At 34.5% G+C, this 23,367-nt stretch overlaps 1 protein-coding gene and 1 long non-coding RNA gene across 5 annotated transcripts in view; one reads left to right on the forward strand and one right to left on the reverse strand.

Moving 5' to 3' along the window:
• The window catches only part of LOC308499881, a 32,751-nt gene extending 30,737 nt beyond the window's left edge, over positions 1-2,014 (reverse strand). Inside the window, exons 1-2 of the long non-coding RNA XR_013993647.1 lie at positions 2,004-2,014; positions 604-663 (exon numbers count right to left, since the gene is read on the reverse strand). This is a non-coding gene — a long non-coding RNA (uncharacterized lncRNA). The remainder of the gene's footprint in view (positions 1-603; positions 664-2,003) is intronic.
• Positions 2,015-2,216: 202 nt separating this feature from the next.
• Positions 2,217-22,654, forward strand: NUDT12 (nudix hydrolase 12). 4 transcript variants are annotated; one of them, XM_081053762.1, is made up of 8 exons: positions 2,240-2,314; positions 2,948-3,093; positions 4,871-5,082; positions 5,626-6,215; positions 9,046-9,213; positions 10,360-10,473; positions 12,911-13,110; positions 14,087-16,759. In XM_081053762.1, exons 3-8 carry the CDS (start codon positions 4,877-4,879, stop codon positions 14,195-14,197), a joined length of 1,389 nt encoding a protein of 462 aa, XP_080909888.1. In that variant the 5' UTR covers positions 2,240-2,314; positions 2,948-3,093; positions 4,871-4,876; the 3' UTR covers positions 14,198-16,759. The 4 variants fall into 4 exon arrangements, with proteins under 4 accessions (XP_080909887.1, XP_080909888.1, XP_080909886.1 ...); XM_081053761.1 differs by lacking the exon at positions 2,948-3,093 and having other exon boundaries at positions 2,217-2,314; positions 14,087-16,758; XM_081053760.1 differs by lacking the exon at positions 2,948-3,093 and having other exon boundaries at positions 2,247-2,646.
• Positions 22,655-23,367: the final 713 nt, after the last annotated feature.

Here is a 23,367-nt window from a genome sequence, read left to right on the forward strand (position 1 = left end):
AGTGTTAATACAAAAATTTAAAAGCAATGTGTGGCAAGAATAAAGCATACCTCCAAATAATATAAGTTGAATTACCAAGTAAACTTTTATTTATATACTGTCCAAAAAAATCAAGCTTCTTTCTGGTTGAGGGAAAATGACTGGATGGGTTTTCACTAAATTTACAGGATACAGTTGGCATATTTCTGTCTTAAGAAATAGTCTATGTGCTATCACAACATTCATTTGCAGGGCATCCAAAACAGAGTAACTTTCCAGAGCAGCTAAAACCAAATAGTGCAACAAAAGATCCATGAGGTCTCAGAAGAGATAAGCCATTTTTGTAAAATGATACTATGGATGAGCAGAGAAAAACCAGTGGTTTCAAATTTGAACTCTAACTCATTAGAATCAAAAGCAATGAATCCAAATTTCATGCATTGGTTTGCAGTAACGTTGATTCTCATATACATAATAGAGTATAGTGTCTTCCAGATTGAGTGGTAATTGGGATTTACTTATTTAATGATGGTTATTGATTCTCCCAAGCTATGCCGAAGAGGATAGCTACTACCACTACTATAAAATAAGGGTTATTAATTGAAGGAGAAAAAAAGTCTTTACCTTAGTTTAGGTTTGCCCAGAAGCAGATCCTGAGAGAAGGATTCACAAGCAATAGGCCATCTAGGAGGAAACAATGGTAGGGAAGAGGAAGTGGCACAGGGAAGGGAAGACAGACAAGCAATGGTTGGTTATTAATCAAGTGTCCACTGTAGATAGAAAAAATAATCTAATCCCACTGCAAAATCTGGCAACCAGTTGAGAACAGTATAGTCAGTGTAGCAAAAGAGTGAGAGAGTATTTATATACTCATTCATGTTGGCATTAGCTGAGGGCTGCCACCAGTTAGTATTAATTATCTGGCATGCTTTCTGCTGAGCAGGAGGGCAAAGTGGGCTTTGGTGACAAGAAAAAGCCCTCAGGCAAAGAGACACAGTTGCCAGCAACTGGAAGACAGGCCAGCATACACTGATATAGCAAGAGCCAGGGGATATTGGTGATAAACTGATAGTCATATGAACAGGGATGATCTAGAAGACCCATCTTAAGAGAGTCAAGTTGGGCTTTGAGAATTGGGTAATATTTGGTTAAGGGAAAGCATTTAAGTTAGGAAAACTGGAATGAGCAAAATATTGAAGTAGGAAAGCATCAGAGGTCTCCTAGGTCAGTTATAAGCCAGTTTGTCTAGATCAGAGAGACAGCTGACATAGGATACTCTTGGGAAAATATGGCTAAAAATATATGTTAGGTTCATATTAAGGAAGGTATCTAATGCTAAGCTAAAGTTTTAACTTTTTCTTACAGGGTGCCAAAGAACCTTTAAGCTTCTAAATGAGAATGTAATAAAATGAAAACATTACTTTAAGGCATTAATATCAATGTTGGCACAAAAATGTCCTTGGAATGTAAACTCCTATTGGATAGGATCTGTATCTGTTCAGTTTCCCCAGGTGAGGATTACATGCAGAATATTCAGTAACCCATTAGCAAGGAGGACCCTGAGTACAAAAACTGTGGTATCTAAATGCCATTTTTAACTAAAAGGAACCAATGCTCCTTGGAGAGAGAATTAAAATTGTCATCTTTGTCCTAAGAGCTCTGCATGCATTATCCTATTTAAACCTATTTAAAACAACCCAAGAAGGTGTTGTGGGCACTTGGTATGTACTTTGTAAAGGACTACTGCATGAGGTGGGAATCAAAACATAGTATCAATGAGGAGATTGAGGTTCAGAGGCCAACAACTTGTTTAAGGTCATATACTGAAATGACATGCCAGTTAACACTCCAGTTTTATTTAACATGAAAGAATGCTCTGAACAGTCCATTGCATTGGACTACATAGGCTGCGTTTAAAATACTGGAGAACTTAAAACCATTTCCACAGACCTAGAGTTTTCCATCACCAACATTACACTCTACACATCTCGGTCTCACCCGGAAGAAAACCACCATTCACTTACGGCCAGGAAGCCAGTCGTTCTAAACTGGAACTCTTACCCGGAACGTCCCCCAACGACTTCCCCCAAGTACCCCCCCACTTTTTCACACCCCCTTACCCCCCTTACCCTGCCCCACCAGACCCCCCAACCCCCCAACCCCGGCTCGCTCACAGCCTGTGACCTTCAAACTACATCTCCCAGAAAGCGATGCGAGAACACCAGCTTTCCACCGGAAGTCAGAAAGGTTCCATCCGGCACCCGGAAGAGTGAGTGTGGGGTTGATCCCAGTCCTTCGACCACTTCCCAGTTTCCTCTACTCTGGTCATCTTTTGGTTAGTAGCAGCATCGGCGACTTGGTCGGCCCTAGTCTGGGGCCGGTGACCACTTCTTAGTGATCTTTTGTCTCCGCGCTGCCCTGCCCGGCCCTGCTTGGTCGTGTGGCGCAGGATCGCGTGAGAGCGGTGGCTGGGCAATTAGGGCTCCAGGGAGGGGCGGGGAGCGCGGCCGGTGTGGCTGCTGGTGGCGTGAACAGCTCAGTCTTTGACCTGGGGAAAAGGAAATGCTTCGGGTGCGGTTTCACAGAAAAGGAAGGCATCTCACAGTAGAAGCAAGAAAAGTAGCTCTCTCAAGGCATTTGACCTTTTACAGAGACCGTGCATGGATGGTAAATGCTAGGGTAAATGACCATCTTGAGTGTCCAAGGAGGTGGAATTCGTTAAAAAATGGTTGGTGACTTTAAGCGACAGAGCCATAGTCTAGGTTTTCCCTGTCTTGTTTGAGCCATGTAATCTTGGGCAAATCGTGGGCCCTGAGTCACACATCAATAAAAGGTAATGTTGGTTTGGAGAAAATCTAAGACCCTTTAAACCTAAGATTCTTTTAAATAAGGTCTTAGAATAGCCCAGGCTCTTCTTGAACAGCAAGGGCAGCATTTAGCTAGCTGAATCACCTCCTCCTGCCTTCAGATCCTTACCTTCTGGATGACCTGTCAGTGAGAAATGGAAAAGTAAATCAAGCAGTGGAGTTGGATTTCAAACTTTGTGTGCTTCTCGGGAATGAATATGGTTCTGTACCTAGATGGCTTTTCTGCTGAGAAGGCTAGGGGGAAAAGGTACATTTTCCACTGCCTCTTAATAATACTGTATGCATGAGCATCGCCCTGGGGCTACAGAGGGGTACAGTATTTTTGGATGACAATTTTGCAATCACCTGGGATGGCCTCTAGGGAGGTTGAGAAAGTGACCATGACTTCAGAACATGGAACAGTGAAATATTGTTTAACGTAAACTTAACTAAAGGACCTGTATGATAATATTTTATGGAAAATAAATTCAAGGGAAAGGCAACTTGAAAGGGAGACTACCCATGAGTCAGGTTATAGCAGTGCTTCAAAACAAAGTCCTGAAAAGTTGTAGCTTTTGCTATTCATAATATTTTTAACGCATTTAGAAGAGATGCTATGAAGAGAATGGTCAGGTTATTCTAGAGTATGAATATCAATATGAAGAGAATGGTCAGATCAATTCTAAAGTAAAAGAAAATGTTTTCTAATATAGAAGTCACTCCTACTATTTAAGTTGTAAACAGATTTTCAGTATTAGGTTTTATCCAAATATTTGCGTTCCTGTATATTTCACCTATTTATAGTATTTTTTTTTACCTATTTATTTATAAGTAGCAGATAAATACAAATAGGAAAGATGAATGGACACACAGGTAATCTCTCACCCATTTTTTCACCTAAATTTCTTTATACTACAATTATAACTATAAAATTGATGAGTCAAATTGTAGTGTTGGAACCCGACACTATAGACAACAGCTGTCAAAAATTATGGATTATAACCTTTTCTTTTTAGCCTAAATATCTTATTGCTTACTATGGTAGAAGCCTAGTTAGAAGCACGAATCTTTTCTTAGTAGCATTTCATAGAAAAAAAATTTATACCTTAGAAAAGTACTTTGAGAAGTTCATAGAAAACTGAAATATGAACCATTCCTACCCCCAAAATAAAAACTCTTTGTGCCCTACCACTTTAAATTCATGATTAGGCAACATTTACTTAGAGAAACAATTATTTTCCATGTTTCTTACTGAAACAACAGTCACAAAGCAGACAAAGGAAGTTAAGGGTTTAAATAGCTGTGATTCAAGGATATACAAAGTGACCAATAGAACAATGTCTAATAATAGATCCAAAATATATGGTTTATATATGATTTATGACAAGGATAATAATGCAGTGCAGTGGGACAAAGATGACAATTTTAAGAACAATGGCCAGTCTTATGGATTATCCCAGAGAGAGAAATATATCTTGACCCGTACCTTACACCATGAACAAAAATCAGATCCAGATAGATTGCAGAATTAATTGTGTAAGGTAAAGCAATAAATTATTTTCATGTGAAACTTACTTTTTGAATAATTTGTTATAGAAGCATAACTTCTCTGACACCTCTTTCTGGTATCATAGAATCTAAAAGAATACTACTGGTCATCTGCTAAAAACTTCTGCCTTTAGTTGTATCTGCTTTAACGCCCCTCATGCTTTTAGTCCATATTAAGACCCTCTAGTCTACTTCAAATACCTCTTTGTAAAGCTGTTGCCTGACTCCCTCTCCCAAGGATATGGCCCTCTCGTCTGTATTAGCAGAGCTCTTTATATATTGTTTCATACATCCCCCATGTTGAATTATATTTAAAATTCTCAAGTGATAACAATTTTGAAGTGTATGCTATGATGACAGTTGACCATTTACCTTTTGGCGAGTATTTTGTTTTAGAAACCATAACTATTCTACTTATATCAGTACTCAGATAATATTCAATTATTAATACAAAAAACAATTGCAAATGAGTTTTTTTCTATTTTCCTTTTTCTAAGGAACAAATGTCTTCTATAAAAAGAAATCCAAAGCAAGAAATCATTTCCCAATTTCACTGTTCAGCTGCAGAAGGAGATCTTGCCAAGTTAACTGTAATACTCAGTCATTCTCCATCTCTTCTCAATGAAACTTCTGAAAATGGCTGGACTGCTTTAATGTATGCTGCAAGGAATGGACACCCAGATGCTGTCCAATTTCTACTTGAAAAGGGGTAAACATTTTAGGCTATACCACCCAAAGGGGTCTGTGGTTTAATTTCTGGGTTACATTTTTCCTTTAAAATGTTTCTTGTAGCCATATTTATATCATTGGACTCGTAAATAACTGCCAGTTTTGTTATATAAAAATGTAGCATAATTTCTAACTAAAAGCTTTTAACTTTTTTAATTGAGGAATTTCCATACTTAATAGCAAAGCAAATTTATGAGTTAATCTAATTTTTTCTCCCAAATAGAAAATGTAAATCTACCCGCTATGACTATCAAGAAACCCTTGTAAAATTTTAGTATCTCATAGCACATAGAAGCTTTTTTTATTTTATAATTCTCCAGAAATTTTAAATATCCACAATCTCTAAGTTTTCATCTTTTATGATTATTTTAACCTTCCCATTCATAAATTATGTACTAAAAGAAACAAAAATCTATGTAATCATTAAATAGAGGGGCTACAAGTATAATGTGCTTCTGGAAATATTGTAGTAATTACTAGAGAAAACATTTATTTCCTATTTTATTTTTTCTTTCATCTGTAGGTGTGACAGATCCATTGTCAACAAATCAAGGCAGACTGCCCTGGATATTGCTAAATTTTGGGGTTATAGGCATGTAGCTAACTTGCTAGCTAATGCTAAAGATGGGAAGAAGCCATGGTTCCTAAACAGTGAAGTGGAAGAAAGTGAAAATTATTTTAGCAGGACACTACTGGACCGGAAAAGTGAAAAAAGAAATAATTCTGACTGGCTACTAGCTAAAGAAAGCCATCCAGCCACAGTTTATATCCTTTTCTCAGACTTAAATCCCTTGGTTACTCTTGGTGGCAATAAAGATAGTTCCCAACAGCCAGAAGTCAGGCTTTGTCAGCTAACCTACACAGATATAAAAGATTATTTGGCTCAGCGTGAGAAGATCACCTTGATTTTCCTTGGAGTAGAATTTGAAATGAAAAAAGAGTTACTTAATTATGCTGGGGAAGTCCCAAGAGAAGAAGAAGATGGGTTGGTCGCCTGGTTTGCTCTAGGTATAGATCCTACTGCTGCCGAAGAATTTAAGCAAAGACATGAAAATTGTTATTTTCTTCATCCTCCAATGCCAGCTCTTCTGCAGTTGAAAGAAAAAGAAGCTGGTAAGGAGTGAACACAATACAAAGAGTTTACTTGTATTGGTAATAATTTGGTCTTTGGAACTGAATTGGAGGTTCATTGCTTTTTCCAGTAAGCAATGAAATTAGGCTATCTTCCTTAGAAACTTAGTAAGGTTCTCACCCTAGGGGACTGCTCTCGTGGGCAGTTATAGCAGTCTTAACAGTTAAGGTATGTTTCCCCAGAATTAACCCTAATGTATGCTGGTTTCATTCCATTCTTCAGTGAATAATTATGGAGCACTTGCTGTACACTGAGCCTGATGGCAAAGACTGACTGTTTTTTCTGTTGCTAGGTATGCCAGTTCATATGGGGCCTTTTATACATGGTAATAAATTAGGAGTTTTATTCTAAATTCCATTTAAATGTTATAACATGACCTATGTTTAAGAAAAAACAAAACCCTCTCTGGATGCTTTGAAGATCATGAATTGTAGGTAATTAAGTATGGAAGTAGGAGTCTTTTTGAGAAAGATTACAGCATCCCAGGTAAGAGATTGCAGTGGCTTGGACTACTGGGGTGGAGAAAAAGAGAGTCTGAGATATTCTGGAGGTAGAACTGATAGGGCTTGATCAGTTAAGACTTATAAGTGAGAGAGAGGGGATACGGCGTGAATTAAGGTGGTGATAGTAGGGAGGGAAGTAAAGGAGGTTCATTCAAAATATACTTTTGAGAGAAAACTGACAGTGCTTGCTGATGGAATGGGCATGGAGTATATGATTGTGAAGGACATGAACAAGATTGACTGCTAGGTTTGAGACTTTAGTAATTTGGTAGGTAGTGATACTTTTTCTTGATAAAATGATACAGGATGATGAGTACAGCAAGGGAAGCAGGACAAACTGAAGTAAGTAGATCAAGATTTTAGTTTGTGGCATGCTGAGTTTTAGAGCATAGTAGAATGTGGAGAGAGGAGAGAAGAGGTCTGAACTGGAGATATCCATATGGGAATCATCAGCACAAAAATGGTATTTAATCCCAGGAAAATGCTAAGGTTACTTAGAGAGTTGAGCAGGCAAGAAAGAGCCTGGGAATCATACCTGAATCCCTCTAAATTTAGAGGTCAGTTAGAAGTAGAGGAGCCAGCAAAGGTTATGTTGACAGTGTGGCCATAAGATAGGTGGAAAACAGGAGACATGGAAACCATGAGAGCAGAGTATTTCTTGGAGGTACTGATCAACTACATTGAATGCTGTTGAGAATTTGAGTAAGATGAAGACAAAGATTTTCTCCAAAGGATCTTTGGTTTTTGGTAATATGAAACTGTTGGTGATCGGCAAGAAGAGTATCAGCGGAGTGGAAGGAACAGAGCCTAGATTATGGTGGACTGAGAAGTTAATGGGAGGTGAGGAAGCGTTCACTTGTCAGTGTGCACCTTCCCTTAGCTGATAAGGTAGGCCCTTCCAGAGACTCCTTGGATGCCTCCTGCCAAAGTCTGGATGGAGTATTGTGTTTTATTCTCCACATTTGTGCAGAAAACAGTGCACTTTTTAAAGAAAATAAAATATCTTTTCTTTGGAGCTGTATATATAATATTAATATCAAAAAGATCTCTTTTTTTTTTAACCAGCAGGGATACTGAGGCCCTCTTACTCACTTGCTGTGCAACCTTACCCAGTTACTTAACCTCTCTATGATCGGTTTCCTCCTCCAGAAAATGAGAATAATAATGGTACCTACATCAGAGTATTACTCTAAACATTACATAAAGTTTTATATATGTGTATGTGTATAAAAAAACACACATATGTGTGTATATATGTATACACATACATATACATATATATAAAGATTTTTGCATAGTGTGGCACATAGTAAGTACTCAAGAAGTGTCAGCTTTTCTTATTTTAATGATACTGAAATAATGTAGATACCTTAGTGTAAGGTACATATTATAAGGTAACATAGCAGGCAAATATTTAATGTGGCCTGTGATTCATTGAATTTCAGTGTTACATTTGTTTTATGGTTTATTTCATTTTTTCCAGTTTAAAATACTGTTATTGTTATTTATAATTATTTTGTTTATTTCAAAAAAATCCCTAGGACCAAATAATGTATTTTAAGGAAAACAAGCTTGTCAGGCATTTCAAATGTAGCATTTCTAGTCTTATTGCTTCAATTGTAATACTTCTGGGTCAGGCCATATTCTTTTTTGAAGTACCCTGGTAAAGACTATAGCCAACGTGTATATAGTCTGATTTCTTCTATTAGGCTTTTTTTTTTTTCATGAAGAAATTTAACCACAAATGTTATAAGTCCAGTATTTTTCTGTTCAGTTTCCAGTAGTAAACAGGTTATGTTCCACAGTGACATGGACCAGCAATGGCTTAGTCACCAAGGAAAGTAGACGTGGGTTCCTACAATTTCCTAATAACATTGCCTTTTATAGTTCAAGTCTAAGTGAGAAACTGCCTTTGTAGTATATTTTTATAAAAGTCACCATTGTAAGGTCACTATTTGTGAAGTCACTATACACTAAAATCTTATATATCCAAAATGTTCAAAATCACCTATAGTAAAAGCCTGAGCTAATACAGTGTACAAGATGGGTGTTAGTACAGCTACCTTATATGAGAGTTATATTTTATTAGTTCAAATTAAAGTTAAATCTACTTTTGTCATCTGTAGAATTAAATCTTGTACTTTAAAAGAAATGTACACATCATAAAAATAGGAATACTAAATCCTTGATCGTATAGCCGTTCAGAAAATACAGTCTATGTCTTTGTTATGACTTAAGAACATTTGACTTACATATTAATTTGTTTGCAGTTTGTCACAGAATTAAAGTTTTTGTGCTTCTCTTAAAGGTGTTGTAGCTCAAGCGAGATCAGTCCTGGCCTGGCACAGTCGGTATAAGTTCTGCCCAACCTGTGGAAGTGCAACTAAAATTGAAGAAGGCGGCTATAAAAGAGTCTGCTTAAGAGAACACTGCCCTAGCCTCCAGGGCGTTCACAACACGTCCTATCCGAGAGTTGGTAAGCCTTTTCTTTGACAATAAAACCTCAGCCATCTGGAATCTTATGGAAAAGGACATTCTGGAAAGACAAGATTTTGACTTGCTAAGGGGTTTACCTTTTCAGTAAAAGCATGTTTATGTTAACCCTTAAGACTATAAGTATTAAATTATTACATACTTTCATGACTTTTAAGTAAAGGACATTGTACATAATTAGCCATTTCTTTACTCTGGGTTAACCAATATAAATTTGATGTGTTGAGATACATGATTTCAAAAGCCCACCAATCTGGGTCCACTTAATACAGCGACAAAACAGCCCCACTGATTCAGGGCCCGTTTGAGGCATCCCCAGAGCAGTACAGCCTGCAGCTAGCTTCTCATTGCTGCTGGTATCTGCCTGTACCTTCTCTCTCCTAATTGCTACTTTGAGTCTGCTGTGGATTTGGAAATCTGATAACTCTTTACAACTGTGGGGAAAAAGAACAGACTCAGTAGCACCTGAGGAGGAGGTGTCCTGAGACTATAGTGCATGCCTTAGTGACATCTGTTTTTGTTGTTCAGGAGCCTTTTACATTTGATTCCTGGTGCTCAGTCATGATCTAGTGAGGAGAATTCACTAGATTAGTGACTTCTGGAGAGATTATTTTATATATAAATATAAATGTAAATACGAGTATATATATGTATATATATATACACACACACACATATGCACATATGTATATATGTATATGAACATATGCATGTACATTTTTTTTAATGGAGTTAATCATAGAGCCACATAGAGCTTTTAAAAACATTTTGTTGAGAATTAGGATGGAAGGAGAGGGACACTCACTATATTTGTTATGGTAAAATTTGAATTTTCTCCGTGCCATGTATTACCTACTCATACTTTTTTCTCATTAAAAAATGGGAATATGCCTCGCATACCATAAGTACATAAATGTTGCTACTAAGATGAGAAGGAAGACATAAAGATCTTCTTTTAGCTTACTAACAGTATTCTATGCAACTTCTCTGAAATACTCCCTCATTAGACAGAAAGAAACAATCTCTTATAACAGATACAAATCTTTTTATTATCCTACTGGACAGTGACTTTACACAATGAGTCTAAATTACTTTTTTCTGTCACTCATACATCTGATTTTTTTAACAGATCCAGTAGTAATCATGCAAGTTATTCATCCAGATGGGACCAAATGTCTTTTAGGCAGGCAGAAAAGATTTCCCCCAGGCATGTTTACCTGCCTTGCTGGATTTATTGAACCTGGTAAGCCTTTTCTTAATTTTTATTATAATTTTTATTTAACTTATAATTTCCAAATAAAAAATTTTGACAGCATTTGAGAAATAATCTTTGATAAATTATCACGTTATAAAACTGAGATATTTTAAAATATTTTCTGTGTATTTTAAATGATAGTTTTTGTCTTTACTAGTGAAATAATCTTAATCTGTTTTAAAAATTCAGTATTTGTTCTGTCATATATTGCTGTTACCCAAGGTATCTGCATGATTTGTACCTCACTTCCTTCACTACCAGACTCAGCAGTCTCCTTTTCAAAGAGGCCTTCCCTGATAGCCCCAAATATATTAGTTAGCCCCATACTCTGCGTTCACAGTCCCTGTCATCCTGCCTGACTTTCCCCTGCAGCATTCCTCACCACATGGTAGGGATGTGTATCTATCTATCTATCTGCTCCTACCAGAAAGTAAGTTCCATAAAGGCAGGGACTTTGTTTTATTCTTTAATGTAGTATATCAGAATTTTACCTTAGAGCAGTGCCTCTATGTAGTAGGAGTTCAATAAATATTTGTAGAATAACTCTACCCTGTTTCCTCGAAAATAAGACCCAGCCAGACCATCAGCTCTAATGCGTCTTTTGGAGGAAAAATTAATATAAGACCCGGTATTATATTATACCTGTTCTTATATTATTTTATATTATATTTTATTGTATAAGATGGGTCTTATATTAAAATAAGACCAGGTCTTATATTAATTTTTGCTCCAAAAGACGCATTAGAGCTGATGGTCTGGCTGGGTCTTATTTTCGGGGAAACACAATAGCACACGTTTAATCTCAACATCCAACATTAATCTGCATTGATAGATAATGCTAGTAGTAAACATGGACGCTCTGTTCTGAAGGTTTTCCATAATTAAATCCTATGACCCTCATACAACTTTATAAAGTAGATACTATTACAGCAGTTTTACAGGGATACTGAGGCACAGGAGCTCAATAACTTACTGAAGATCAAGCAGTTAGCAAGTGCTGGGACAGGGATTCCAACCTGGGCGATTAGGCTCTGAGTCCATGCTCCTGATCACTGTGCTGCTGCCTCCAGTAGCTCTAGGTTTTTTTGTTTGTTTTTTTTTAACTACTGTGTAACATCCCATCCATTTATGACTATTCTTCAATTCATGTGTCGATTCTGCTGTTAGACATTTACGTAGCTTATTTCAAAGCTCTTGCTATTACAAACAATGCTGCAATAAATATGTTTATACTACTCATTGTACATATTTGCAAGAGTTCTCTAGAGTATAATTGCTAGCTCATAGGATATGAGCATCTTAACCTTTTCTAAATGTTGCCCATTTGCCCTTTCAAGTGTCCCTGCCAATTTACACTTCTTTTAGCTATAAATGAAATCCACATCTTCACCAAGTAAGAATTTTCAGACTTTAATTTGCCATTCTGATGGGTATGAAATAGTATGTCATTGTAGATTTCACTTTCATTTCCCTGCTGATGGAGCATGTTTTTCAAGTGTGTATGAGGCTTCCAATTTTCTTTATCTCTGAATTTTACATGTTTATGTTCTTTGCCTATTTTTGTTTTGGTTGTTTATCCTTTTTTTCTTACTGATTTTAGGATTGTTTTTAATACATATCATGCTAATCTTTAGTTATCGTCTTGCAAATCTTGTGCTATTCTATGACTTATCTTTTCACTATATTTTTTGATGAATGTAAGTTAATTTTAATATAGAAAATAAATCAATGTTTTAAATAGCAAGCTATATTTAAATGGCAAAATATTTCTCAACTTCCAGATAAACTTAACTTAGAAAATAGCCCCTCTATTGTAATTCTCAATCCCAACAAATCAAAATATAAAATACATTTATAGGCATCACTTTATTTTATCATAACTAAGTCAACAGTCATTTGGAGGAACATACTCATTTAGAAAGAAACATTTTCATCTTATGTGGTTTTCAAACTTTTATTGTTACATGTTTTTTAACTATTTTGAAAAGAGTTATTGGGAGTAACTGACAATATAAGGAAAGAGAGTTTCAAGATTTTAATGAGGAAAAGGCTAGCAATTTATAAAAATCATGTAATGATCATTTATAACTGATTAGTGATAATACATAAATGTAATATTATACAAAGTGTTTGCATAGCATTTAGCCAAGAGTAGTAGGTGTTAGTTATGTTACAATTTTTAAAAAGTAACTAAAAATTTGGACCTTAAGAAATGAAGAGTTTCTTGATATTTTGATTCTGTATGTGGTCATATACTTTAAGAAGTAATGTCTTCTGGAATTCCAATCTAGTCTTAGGCTCTTGCTTTCTGATTCTTTGAATTGGGTTTCTGTCCGAAGTGATTTCCAAATGTTTGAACCATTCAGAGCACAAAATGTCCAGGGCATGTTCATTCACTACTTGTTCCTTTGCCCCATTTGATTAGGGGAGACAATAGAAGATGCTGTTCGGAGAGAAGTAGAAGAGGAGAGTGGAGTCAAAGTTGGCCATGTTCAGTATGTCTCTTGTCAACCATGGCCCATGCCCTCCTCCTTAATGATTGGTTGCTTAGCTGTGGCAGTGTCTACAGAAATTAAAGTTGACAAGAATGAAATAGAGGACGCCCGCTGGTTCACTAGAGAACAGGTAAAGTTCAATTTAATTTCCTTCTCCTATTGATTGTTCTCTGACTGTATTGGTTTAGGCATGCAGCAAGGATACATGTTTTCAACACAGTGAATGGCTATGGCCCTTTCATCATGCATGGATTACAGTGTAATTGATGTGTCCTATGTTAACACATTCTGTGAGATTTCTTCTAGTAATGATGGTTGTGTGCCATTTTCTGATTTCAAATGCAGTTTGTTCCTTCAGATTAATGATACCTTTCAGTTGACTTAAAATAGGTAAACATTTCAGAGATGAGAAACAGTAATGTTATTCTTAGACATTTTATATGTTAGTTCATAACTTTAAAATAGCTATTTCTCAAAAAATACCAGTAAAAATGCTTTGAATTTGTGAAAAGTTCTTGTTCACTTTAAAATATACTTAAGGACAAGGATGACAAAACAGTATAACAAAGATATACCTGCAAGACGTTTTAAAATGTCACCATTAAGTAATGTAATGAGAGATAAATTACTTGTCTGTGTTATGTATGACCCAGAGTATTTTGTATAGAAAATAAATGGATGCACTATAATACTGAAGAACTGAAATCCTTTCTGACTTTGTCTGAGCAAAATTAATTGTATTTTATGCTCAACCTCAAAAAGTAGAAATTCAATTTTTTTTCAGAATTTTATAAAATGGAACTCGCCCCAAAGGTTGACTTCACTTTGAAAATAAGTGTAGAGCATGCACTTTGCTTTTTCATGAACTTATTTCCATAAGGGAATATGCCTTTCTGGAATATTTTCAAACCTGAATCTCTAACTCATTGAAGCAACTAAAGATACTATACTAACGTTTGTATGTTGAGTATGGATGTTGGCACTTTCTACTGTTGTTACTCACTGTAACAGTGATCACATTTTAGTTGAATGGTGTAAGTATAGCAATGATATTTTAAGTATGACTGTACTGAATCCCTAATACATTTTGTTATGGTATATTTTAGGTTGTGGATGTTCTGACCAAAGGGAAGCAGCAGGCATTCTTTGTGCCACCAAGCCGAGCTATTGCACATCAATTAATCAAACACTGGATTGGAATGAACCCCAGTCTCTAAATCAAATAACTAAACTTGAAGTCGTAATTGATTTCTAATGCTACTTATTCCTCACATGAGATTAGAAATGTTCAAAATGTTCAGTGTTCTTTAACATGTCACAACACAAATTATCACATAGGGTTTTTAAAATATTTTCAAAGTGTACTTTTCATCTTAACCACAGAATTCATATTTTTATAAATTACAGCATTGCCTAAGATTTTGTTAAATCTGAGTCAGCCTTCTTGAAACTTTTTTTTTGTTGTGTTCCAAAATTTTATCTCACAAAACCATATTTCTAATAAGAGATATCATGTTGTAAAGAAGTATGTTCTGAAAATAAAAATAAACATAAATTCCAGCCCCTCTTACTAGACCAGACACCAAAAACCAATCACTGAAATTAAACATATTTGGAAGGAATTCTCCTCAAAGGTCAGATATTAAATAAATCCCAGATAGATTTACATTTTTAATAAAAACACTGGCTTTTTTTCATATCCTTTTTGGAAAATGAGACAAAATAATTTTAATGAATTTTGAGCTTGACTTTTATTCTTTTCATTACCATAAATGTTCTTTCAGCTGTCATTAGCTTCTTTTTGCTGATCTTCCCATTGTAATTTACTTTTCTCTCTCAGTTCCATTGTTATAGCAGTAATGCAGTTATAATGTTGCTACTAATCTGTTTTCATCAGTGTTAAGAATTTTCTATTTTAGCAGCTCTAGTAGTTATCAGAATATGACGCCCTCATGGAAAGATCGCTTAAGTGAGAGTGTACCATTGTGTCTGGGACCTTTTCCTTAAACCTAAAAGTAATTAGTCCATCTATTAGTTATACTCAGCGTCTTCAATTAGGATTCTCTGCTTTTTCACTGAAATTAAACGTATTTGAAAGGCATACTCCTCAAAGGTCAGATGTTACATAAATCCCAGATAGATTTACATGCAGAGGGTACCAAAAAAAATATATACACATTTTAAGAAAGGAAAACTATTAAAATTGTAATATTCAATATATACCGATAATGAAAGATAAATAGAAGTCACGTTTGACTTCTGCAATTTCAAGAGGTGCTCAAAGTGGTTTCCGTCAGTGTCCAGACACTTCTGATTACGGCGAACTACTGCTTGAGCAATGTTGACCAGTGTCCACTTGTATACATTGTTTTTGCACCCCCGGTATTAAAAAAAACAACAACTGGCTTTATGTCATTTTGTGATAGGGAATGTATCTTCATTAGCAAAAAATTATATAATCATTACTAATAACATTTATTAAACTCAACTATAACATCTTGGTTTTGGCCTTAATTCAACATTCTAAGAAGCCTTCATAAAATAAGTATCTTAGAAATAAATCGGTAAGATTCTAGAGAAAGTAAATTGTAGTTCACAATTTTGCCACATGGAACTGTCATATTTTACAAAACTGTTTTGAAATTGTTTTAAAAGGTAGTATTTAAATATATAAATTTATTTAATTTGACTCTATACTATATTGTATGTTAGAACTAGAAGAGACCTTAATGATAACATATGTGTAGTTCACTGCCCTTTTATAAATAAGGAAAAGGAAATCCTAAAAGGTGAATTTAATCAATTTAATTCACTAAAGGTGAACTAATTAATTAATTGATGAAAATTACAAAATTACAACTTAAACATTTTAATACAATTAATTGTAATTACATTTAAGTAACTTAATTAAACACTCTCCACTGTATAACCCAATGTGAGATTCTCCCTCTAATAGGATATAGAAACTATTGCTAAAAGTATATGCAGAATAAACTAAAATAATGGATGATAAGACTAAATTCAGTTTACCAAATATTGTTAATTAAATGCTTAGATACTGAAATTCATTTAATTTAAATAAGATAGTTTTCTTAGATAAAACTTTATCTGACTAATAAACTATGATTTTCTTAGTAATTGATGAGGGCCTATTGATATCAGGACTTTAGACAAAATTAAGACTTACACAGGATATTTAGATGCATAAAATATGAACCTACATAGGTAGATAGAAAATATGTGCCTTGATTATTATAAAGTATAATGACTTAAGGTTCAGTTTTGCTTCAAATGTACTTTTAATACTTACAGATCAGATCCTAAGATTACATCAAAAATTCAGATTTCCATAATGTTAGGTTAGCAAGGGAAAATACAAAGTATCAACAAAGTGTAGTTATAAATTTATGTTTGATGTTTAATCCAGTACTCAGGGAAAAATCAGTATCTAAGTAAATTATTGTTAATAATTCTTAAATTGCTAACCTCTGAGAGGTGAATAGCTACATATAAATAGAAGGAATAGCCAAGAAATGGTAGAGATTCAAGTGCCATGAATGTATTCTAATGGAAATGAAGGTAACAATACATTAAAAAATCCATCTATTTTCTATTTTGTGTGTTTCATGTGTTTTTTAATATGTTTTGAAAAATGTCTTCTGAAAAAATGGAAAAAGACAAATTTCAGTCATCATCCCCTGTTTAGAATTAATGATGTTTAAACAAAAATTACAAAAGCCTTTTTAAAAATTGACATATTTGGAAGATTTAAATTGTTTACTTGAATCTTTTTAAATTTATAGTTTTGGGTCACATGTGTATATATATATATATATATGTGTATATATATATGTGTGTATATATATATACACATATATATATATATACTGTGTATGTATATACACAGACTTATGTACATATATGTCAATAATTTTTTATCTTCAGATTTAAAGTTATATCTAGTCTAATGTCTATTTTTATTACCTGTCTAATATTACCAATTTTTGTAATTTGAGTTTTTCACTGGTTTACTGTTCGTGGAAAGACTAGAAGAATTAGAAACCTACATATTTCCTTTAGTTGCAAAAATGACTGAGTAACTCTTTCAAAGATCACATAGGGCATATGGGTAAAGACAGAAAAGAATGGAACTGAGGTGAGACCATGAGATGGAAGGAGAAAGTATAAGTTTGTTAATAAACCAAATAAACTCAGTTAAATCGCATGTGACAACAGTAAACAAAACTGGTCCTAGGTCTGGGTTGCTGTTGTGTATATAGCAAAATAACTAGGTGGAAATGTTCTATAAAATAAATTCATTAATTATTTCAAATAAAATTTCCATAATGCAATGTTTATTAGGGATGAGAAACAGTTATAGGTTCTGAATATTATATATGTGTGCATTTGAGGTGGGAGTGGTGGGTGTTGAATGAAATTTATGTGCATGTTATAAGGGCCATTTTCCTCTAGTAGAAAAATATCTAGGCCAAACATATCGGAAGTGCAAGACTGGGAGTATCTGTCTACAAATGTAGATCTCGATCTGGAGGCTCTTGCAGAGGGGTTGGAAAAGGGGGGCAGGCGAGTCTGGTTTCAGTGCAGATGGGGGACGTGCTCCATAAGGGGCCAAACGCTTGGGAGCCTTGACACCACGGGTGGCAGATGAGAGCCGGAGAGATCGGGTATATATTTTGAGAACTCCTATTTTGAGAAGACAGATAGTAATGTTGCCAAGAGTCTGCATCTTCCAAAAGGTCTCATTAGTCAGGAGAGAACTGGAAAGGAGTTGTTTGTGAAAATAAGCTCAATGCTGAAAATGATTTTTTTTTTTCTATAATATACCTTGTTCTTGTTCTTCCTGGGACACTCAGAATTCAAAACAGCTTTTGAAAGAGGGAGAGGAGTTTATTATCATATACGATAGATGTTCAAATAATTCACTTTATTTGCCAAAAGTAGAAATGGTCAAACGGAAGTTATTCGAGTGATAAAGATGATGTGGGACAAGTGGGTAATCAATCAAAAGCCTGAGTTCTTTCATTGTTTGGGAAAAAATTTTTCAACTATAAAATGAACATTTGGACATGTTAATTGGGCTAACAGGCAAGTTCCTCATTCTATTTTCACTAAAAAATATCCACATATAAAATTGTACTCAATGGCGGAAGTAGCACTGTTAACTGACTTTTCTTTACTCTTTCAAGAATCTTGTTTCTCTTTTATTTCTAAGCAGACAATGCCATCACATTAGACAATGGATATTCCTCTTCCACAACTCCCATTATAATAGTGCTCTACAGACTGGTGGGGGCTGTCTTACAGAAGTTCCTTAAAAATGCTGCATTGACCAAAGGACTTCCAATCTTGATTTTCTCTTTCAATCCCTTAAATTTTGGTCATTTTTCAGGTTAGGTCTTCTATTATTATTATACATTTCTGCAGGACCTTCATCTACTTATTTGGTTACCAAATTTCTATCTCCAACTGTCTGTTAGGCTTCCGAAAGCCTCCCAAATACTACATATGTAAACTTAAATTATCTTTTCTGCCAAGCATGTTCCTGTTTCTATATCCCTGTTTCAACAGTCTTGCAAGTGCCCAACGTGGAATTTTGGGTATTGTTATCTTTAATGGGTCTCTTTCATCCCGCACCCGACCCTACCCTACACCACAGCCAAACAATCTGGTTTCTAGCGCAGCTCAGCCTCCTAAATTGGTCTCCCTATTTCAAACTTTTACTTTCAATCCATTATTCACACTGCAGCCAAGGAGATATCACTAAAGGGCAATCTTACCTAATCTCTCCCTTACTTAAAATTCTTGAAAAAAACTCCTTTTTGGACAAAGGATAAAGACCAATTTCCTTAGCATAGCAGTTTACCTCTGCAGTTCAACTATAATCACTTGCCTTTCATCTAACCCCTTATATTTATGTTCTTGCATAAAACCACAGACAAACCTAAATTTTTATTATGCATTAATAACATTCATTAAGGATCACCTGAATAATTATGACCAATATCATATGATACTAGTTTAAATAGAAATGTTATATTTAAAAATTCTAAACTATAATATCAAAGATATATATAATATCAAAGATATATATAATATCAAATATATATATATATATATATATATATTTCACAGGATTTCCAAAATTCTAAGTCAGGGCCTGCATTATGTATCCTAGTTTTACAGATGAGCGTACTGAGTCTAAGTTAATTGACTTCCCCAAGGTCAACACAGAATATGGAAATAGGACTCAAATTTCAATCTTCCTAATGAAAGTCTACAGCCTCCAGTATACCATACAGCATACTGTACCTGCCCCTGTTAGCTACCACACAAAGGGAAATGGTTAGCTGATAAAGAGCCAAACTAGAGTGTTTAAGTTTGCATTTTTGTTCGGGTGTCTTTCTCTTTGCACCTCACGAACGTCACAGCTTTGTTTCATGTATACCCCTATCCAAATTCCTAACCCCTGAGAGTATCACTGTGCACTAAAAGTACATTTGAAAATAAACAGACTGTTAGGAAAGGTTAAGACAGATAATAATAGACTGATTAAAGGCTGGTAGTTCATTCCTGACACTGCATAAGATTAAATATGCTAATCAGATTTTGGATTTAGACAACCCAGATAAATCCGAAGTAGAACAAGACAAGGTCCTCAAATCTTGACTTCATTGTTTTGCCTTTTGAAATACATATTTAATTCATGTCTCCTTCAGAGCTGAGGAGTTTATGAAGGCTTTACTCAGGTGAGCTGATTATATGTTCTTTTTACCTTTTTTCTATTTTTTATGTTGTTTTGAATGACTTATTGTATATTTTAATCCTTATTGCCCTAAATTAGTTGCTTAGCAAAGGATTATAGCAAGGGAAAACTTATTTGAATTTATATAAGAAGACAATTTAACAATGTGTTTCTTTACAGTCACAGAAAATCCAACAGCTGTTTGTAACTTGCTCTGTTATCAGAGAGGATAGATACATCCAAAAGAAAAAATTCTAAATAGTCAATGTGTTTAGGCCTCTTTTATTTAGGCTAAGAAAGACATCATATGCACATTTGAATAGACACCAGCCATATACTAATTTGGTGATTTGAGATAAATTGTGCATTTGGAAAGCAAGGAAAATGCAGTTGACAAGCTAGGCTTCTAAACATAATTGAAATTCATTCTGAATTCAGGGAGGGTCAGCTTCATTTCAAAGCAGTAATCCTTGTTTTGAATTCCTATATTCTGCTTTGTTTCCACTGCAACATTAAATACGACCAAATGTAAATTTGATTTTCACAAATCACCAAATGATTTTTCTCATCTGGTTTAATTACTTAGTAGGTTTTTTTCTCCATTAATTTTACCTTAATTTTACTTACATGAATATTTATATTTAATTTTTGAAATATTAATCATCCATAACATTGTCAGCAGATCTCAAGAAAGAAGACATTAAGGATTAAAATTTTTTTCTATAATAATAATTGCAATTACTCTGAGATTTAAACCAATTTCACAGGTAAATGTTCTGGCTAATATTTTTTGTGTAAATAATCCCAAATCAAACTTTGCAAAATGATGTATTTGCAATTTTACTGTCAGTTGCTCTTTAAATAATACGTTCCGAGATTTTGATGGCAATGTATATTTACAATCAAAGATTCCGGTCACCATTAATAACTCAGCTAGACCTATCTTCCTTGTTCTCACTCAAAATTTAAATATTAGATGGTTTTTCATCTGCCTTTTCTTCTCCCAGAATTGAAACATTCATGATTTTTATTCTAGTGTTGAATAAGTATCCTAAAATTCTTTATTTGGGAAGAAACCTGAAAAATAAATATTGTCCACTTTTTTTTTTTTTAGATACTGCCTCAGTTGCTAACACTTCACTTTAAAAATTATATGAAGTCATTTAACCTCTGAAATAAATCTGTAATAACCATGTAATGAAATTATCATCAGATGCTCATAAAATAGTCCTAGTGTCTAACTCTTCAGGGGGAAAATCATCCAATAACCAAATTTTTAAATAGTTCTTTAAAATGACACACCAGGAATTTGGCTGTGATGGGTCAAATTCTCAACTCTGTCATCAGCTATGAAGCCTCTTTCAGAGACTGGTTTCTGATTATTTTTGCAAAGAGCAGAATAAAAATTCTGAACATGATGACTTAGGAAAATACACACTCACTACACAAAATACATTGATATGTTACACTCATGTCATGGGACTGCCCAGATTTCAGTGAATTTGGGAGATGGGATGGAATGTTAGCACTGACTATTGGCCCGATATAAACCTAATCATAAAGTGATTAAATTAACCTGGCAGATTAAATCTAAGCATAATTTCTCATTTTAATCATAACGCCCATCATTGACCAGATTGCAATTTAGACACTTTCTTTTTTAGTTTCAGGTGTGCAAAACAATGTAATATACTTCACACCCCTCACAAAGTGATAAACCCCCTCAATCTACTACCCCTCTGACGTTGAATAGAGCCATTACAATTCCATTGACTATTCCATATACTGGACTCCAACTCCCTATGCTGTATTCCAACTATCTATATATATTATAGTTGACATTTAATATTCAATTTCATCTTCAGGTGTACAGTGCAGTGGTCAGGCATCTACACAGTCTATGAAGTGGTCTCCCTAATAAGTCCAGTGCCCATCAGGCACCCCACATAATATTTACAACACTATTGATTATATCCGCCAAACTGTATTTCATATCCCCATGGCTATATTGTGACTCCTAATTTGTATTTTCTAATCCCTTTACCTTCTTCCCCATCCCCACCACCCTCGCATCTGCATAGCAACAATTCAGACACTTTTTATGACAATGGGCAAAAATACAGAACAGTCAGTAGTTCAAGCTATCTAAAAGGAAGGTGAGCTGAAAATATCAAGTGTAGAACATTTTTAAATGCTTTTTTATTGCTTTCAAAAACATACGTTCGTTTGGATTAAGCTATAGAAATTTAAATAAATTTAGTAAATAAGTGAAGTGAGCATAGAAAATATTTAAAAATAGTGATGCTAAAATTATTGGAGAAGACACCTACTCTAAATCTTTTGATTGAAGCCTCTTTGAAGTCCTTGTTTACATTAATATCCTTATCAAATTATTTTTTCAGAGGTAACAAGTAATTTCAAGGTAATTAAAGTTATTTTGAATTATTAAATTTAAAAGTAATGAGGTTTAACATTGCCCAAAGTACCATAAATATTGCTAAAAATAAAAAGTTGACTCTTTATAAATCACAGATGATCATAACGTTTCTGCTGAAACATTTGAAAGAACACATTTATGACTTTCTGCTGAATGACTTGAAGAAGTGCAATTAACCTATGGCCATTTTTTTAAGGTACTACAAGGAAAGCACAACTTTGCTTAGGGGGTAGGAAGAGATATTCTGAGTGTTTATTTTTAAAATTTACTTAAGATTTTTCTCCCTTTAGAATTTAGCAGTGTGGTTGCGTACAGGTTTTTTGTTTTGTTTTTTTCTAGGCTGGAAAGAAATGAAGATGTTACACAGGTTTCATTTTGAGCAGTTAAAAAGTCTCTGGTATCAGCAGAATTGATGAATGCTCCTGGGGAAAAAACTACCTCATTGGAAGAATCAGAGGAATTTCATGTTTTGGGGGGAATTACATACAGAAGTTTCTGTATGAAAATCAAGACTCAATATATTCAAATACTACTTTAAACTGAGATTTAAGGTTGAATGCTTCAAAATTAAAAGGGTATCATTTAAACCCATGAAAAGTTGGTAATTATTAAGTTTTCAGAGGAGAATAGCTCTTCTGTAATATAGTTATTGAAGTAGTATGCCTCTACTTCAGTATCACAAGAAGTGGAGTACAGCATAAGGAATAGAGATAGTGGAAATGTAACGGCTGTATGTGATGTCGGAGGGGTAGTAGATTGGGGGAAGGAGGTTATCACTTTGTGAGGAGTATAAATGATAAACGTCTATTACATTGTCTTGTACTCCTGAAACTAATTACAAAAAAGGAAAGTCTTGAGCAGAACAATAGTCCCGGAGATGTATTCAATTAGTCTTTTGTACTTACTCTTTTGCTAACTTTCACAAGGTATCTAATGACATAGTTAAGTGCACATATGTGCTTTATTTTTCTTTCCTCATCTTAATGAAATACATCATTTTAGTAAACTTTTTATTATTTGAAATACATATGTTGAAATGAAATCATCACCTCTTGTCTAGTTGAAGACCGTAGGACTAGCCAAAGAGCAATAATAATGTAAAGTATCCCATGTACTGAGTGAGTGGAAATTAGTTTTCAACATAGATTCTGAAAGTCTCTGTGATGGAGTAGTAAGGGAAAACGACA

Source organism: Rhinolophus hipposideros (assembly GCF_964194185.1).
Source record: "Rhinolophus hipposideros genome assembly, chromosome: 7".
Taxonomy (NCBI): Eukaryota; Metazoa; Chordata; class Mammalia; order Chiroptera; family Rhinolophidae; genus Rhinolophus; species Rhinolophus hipposideros.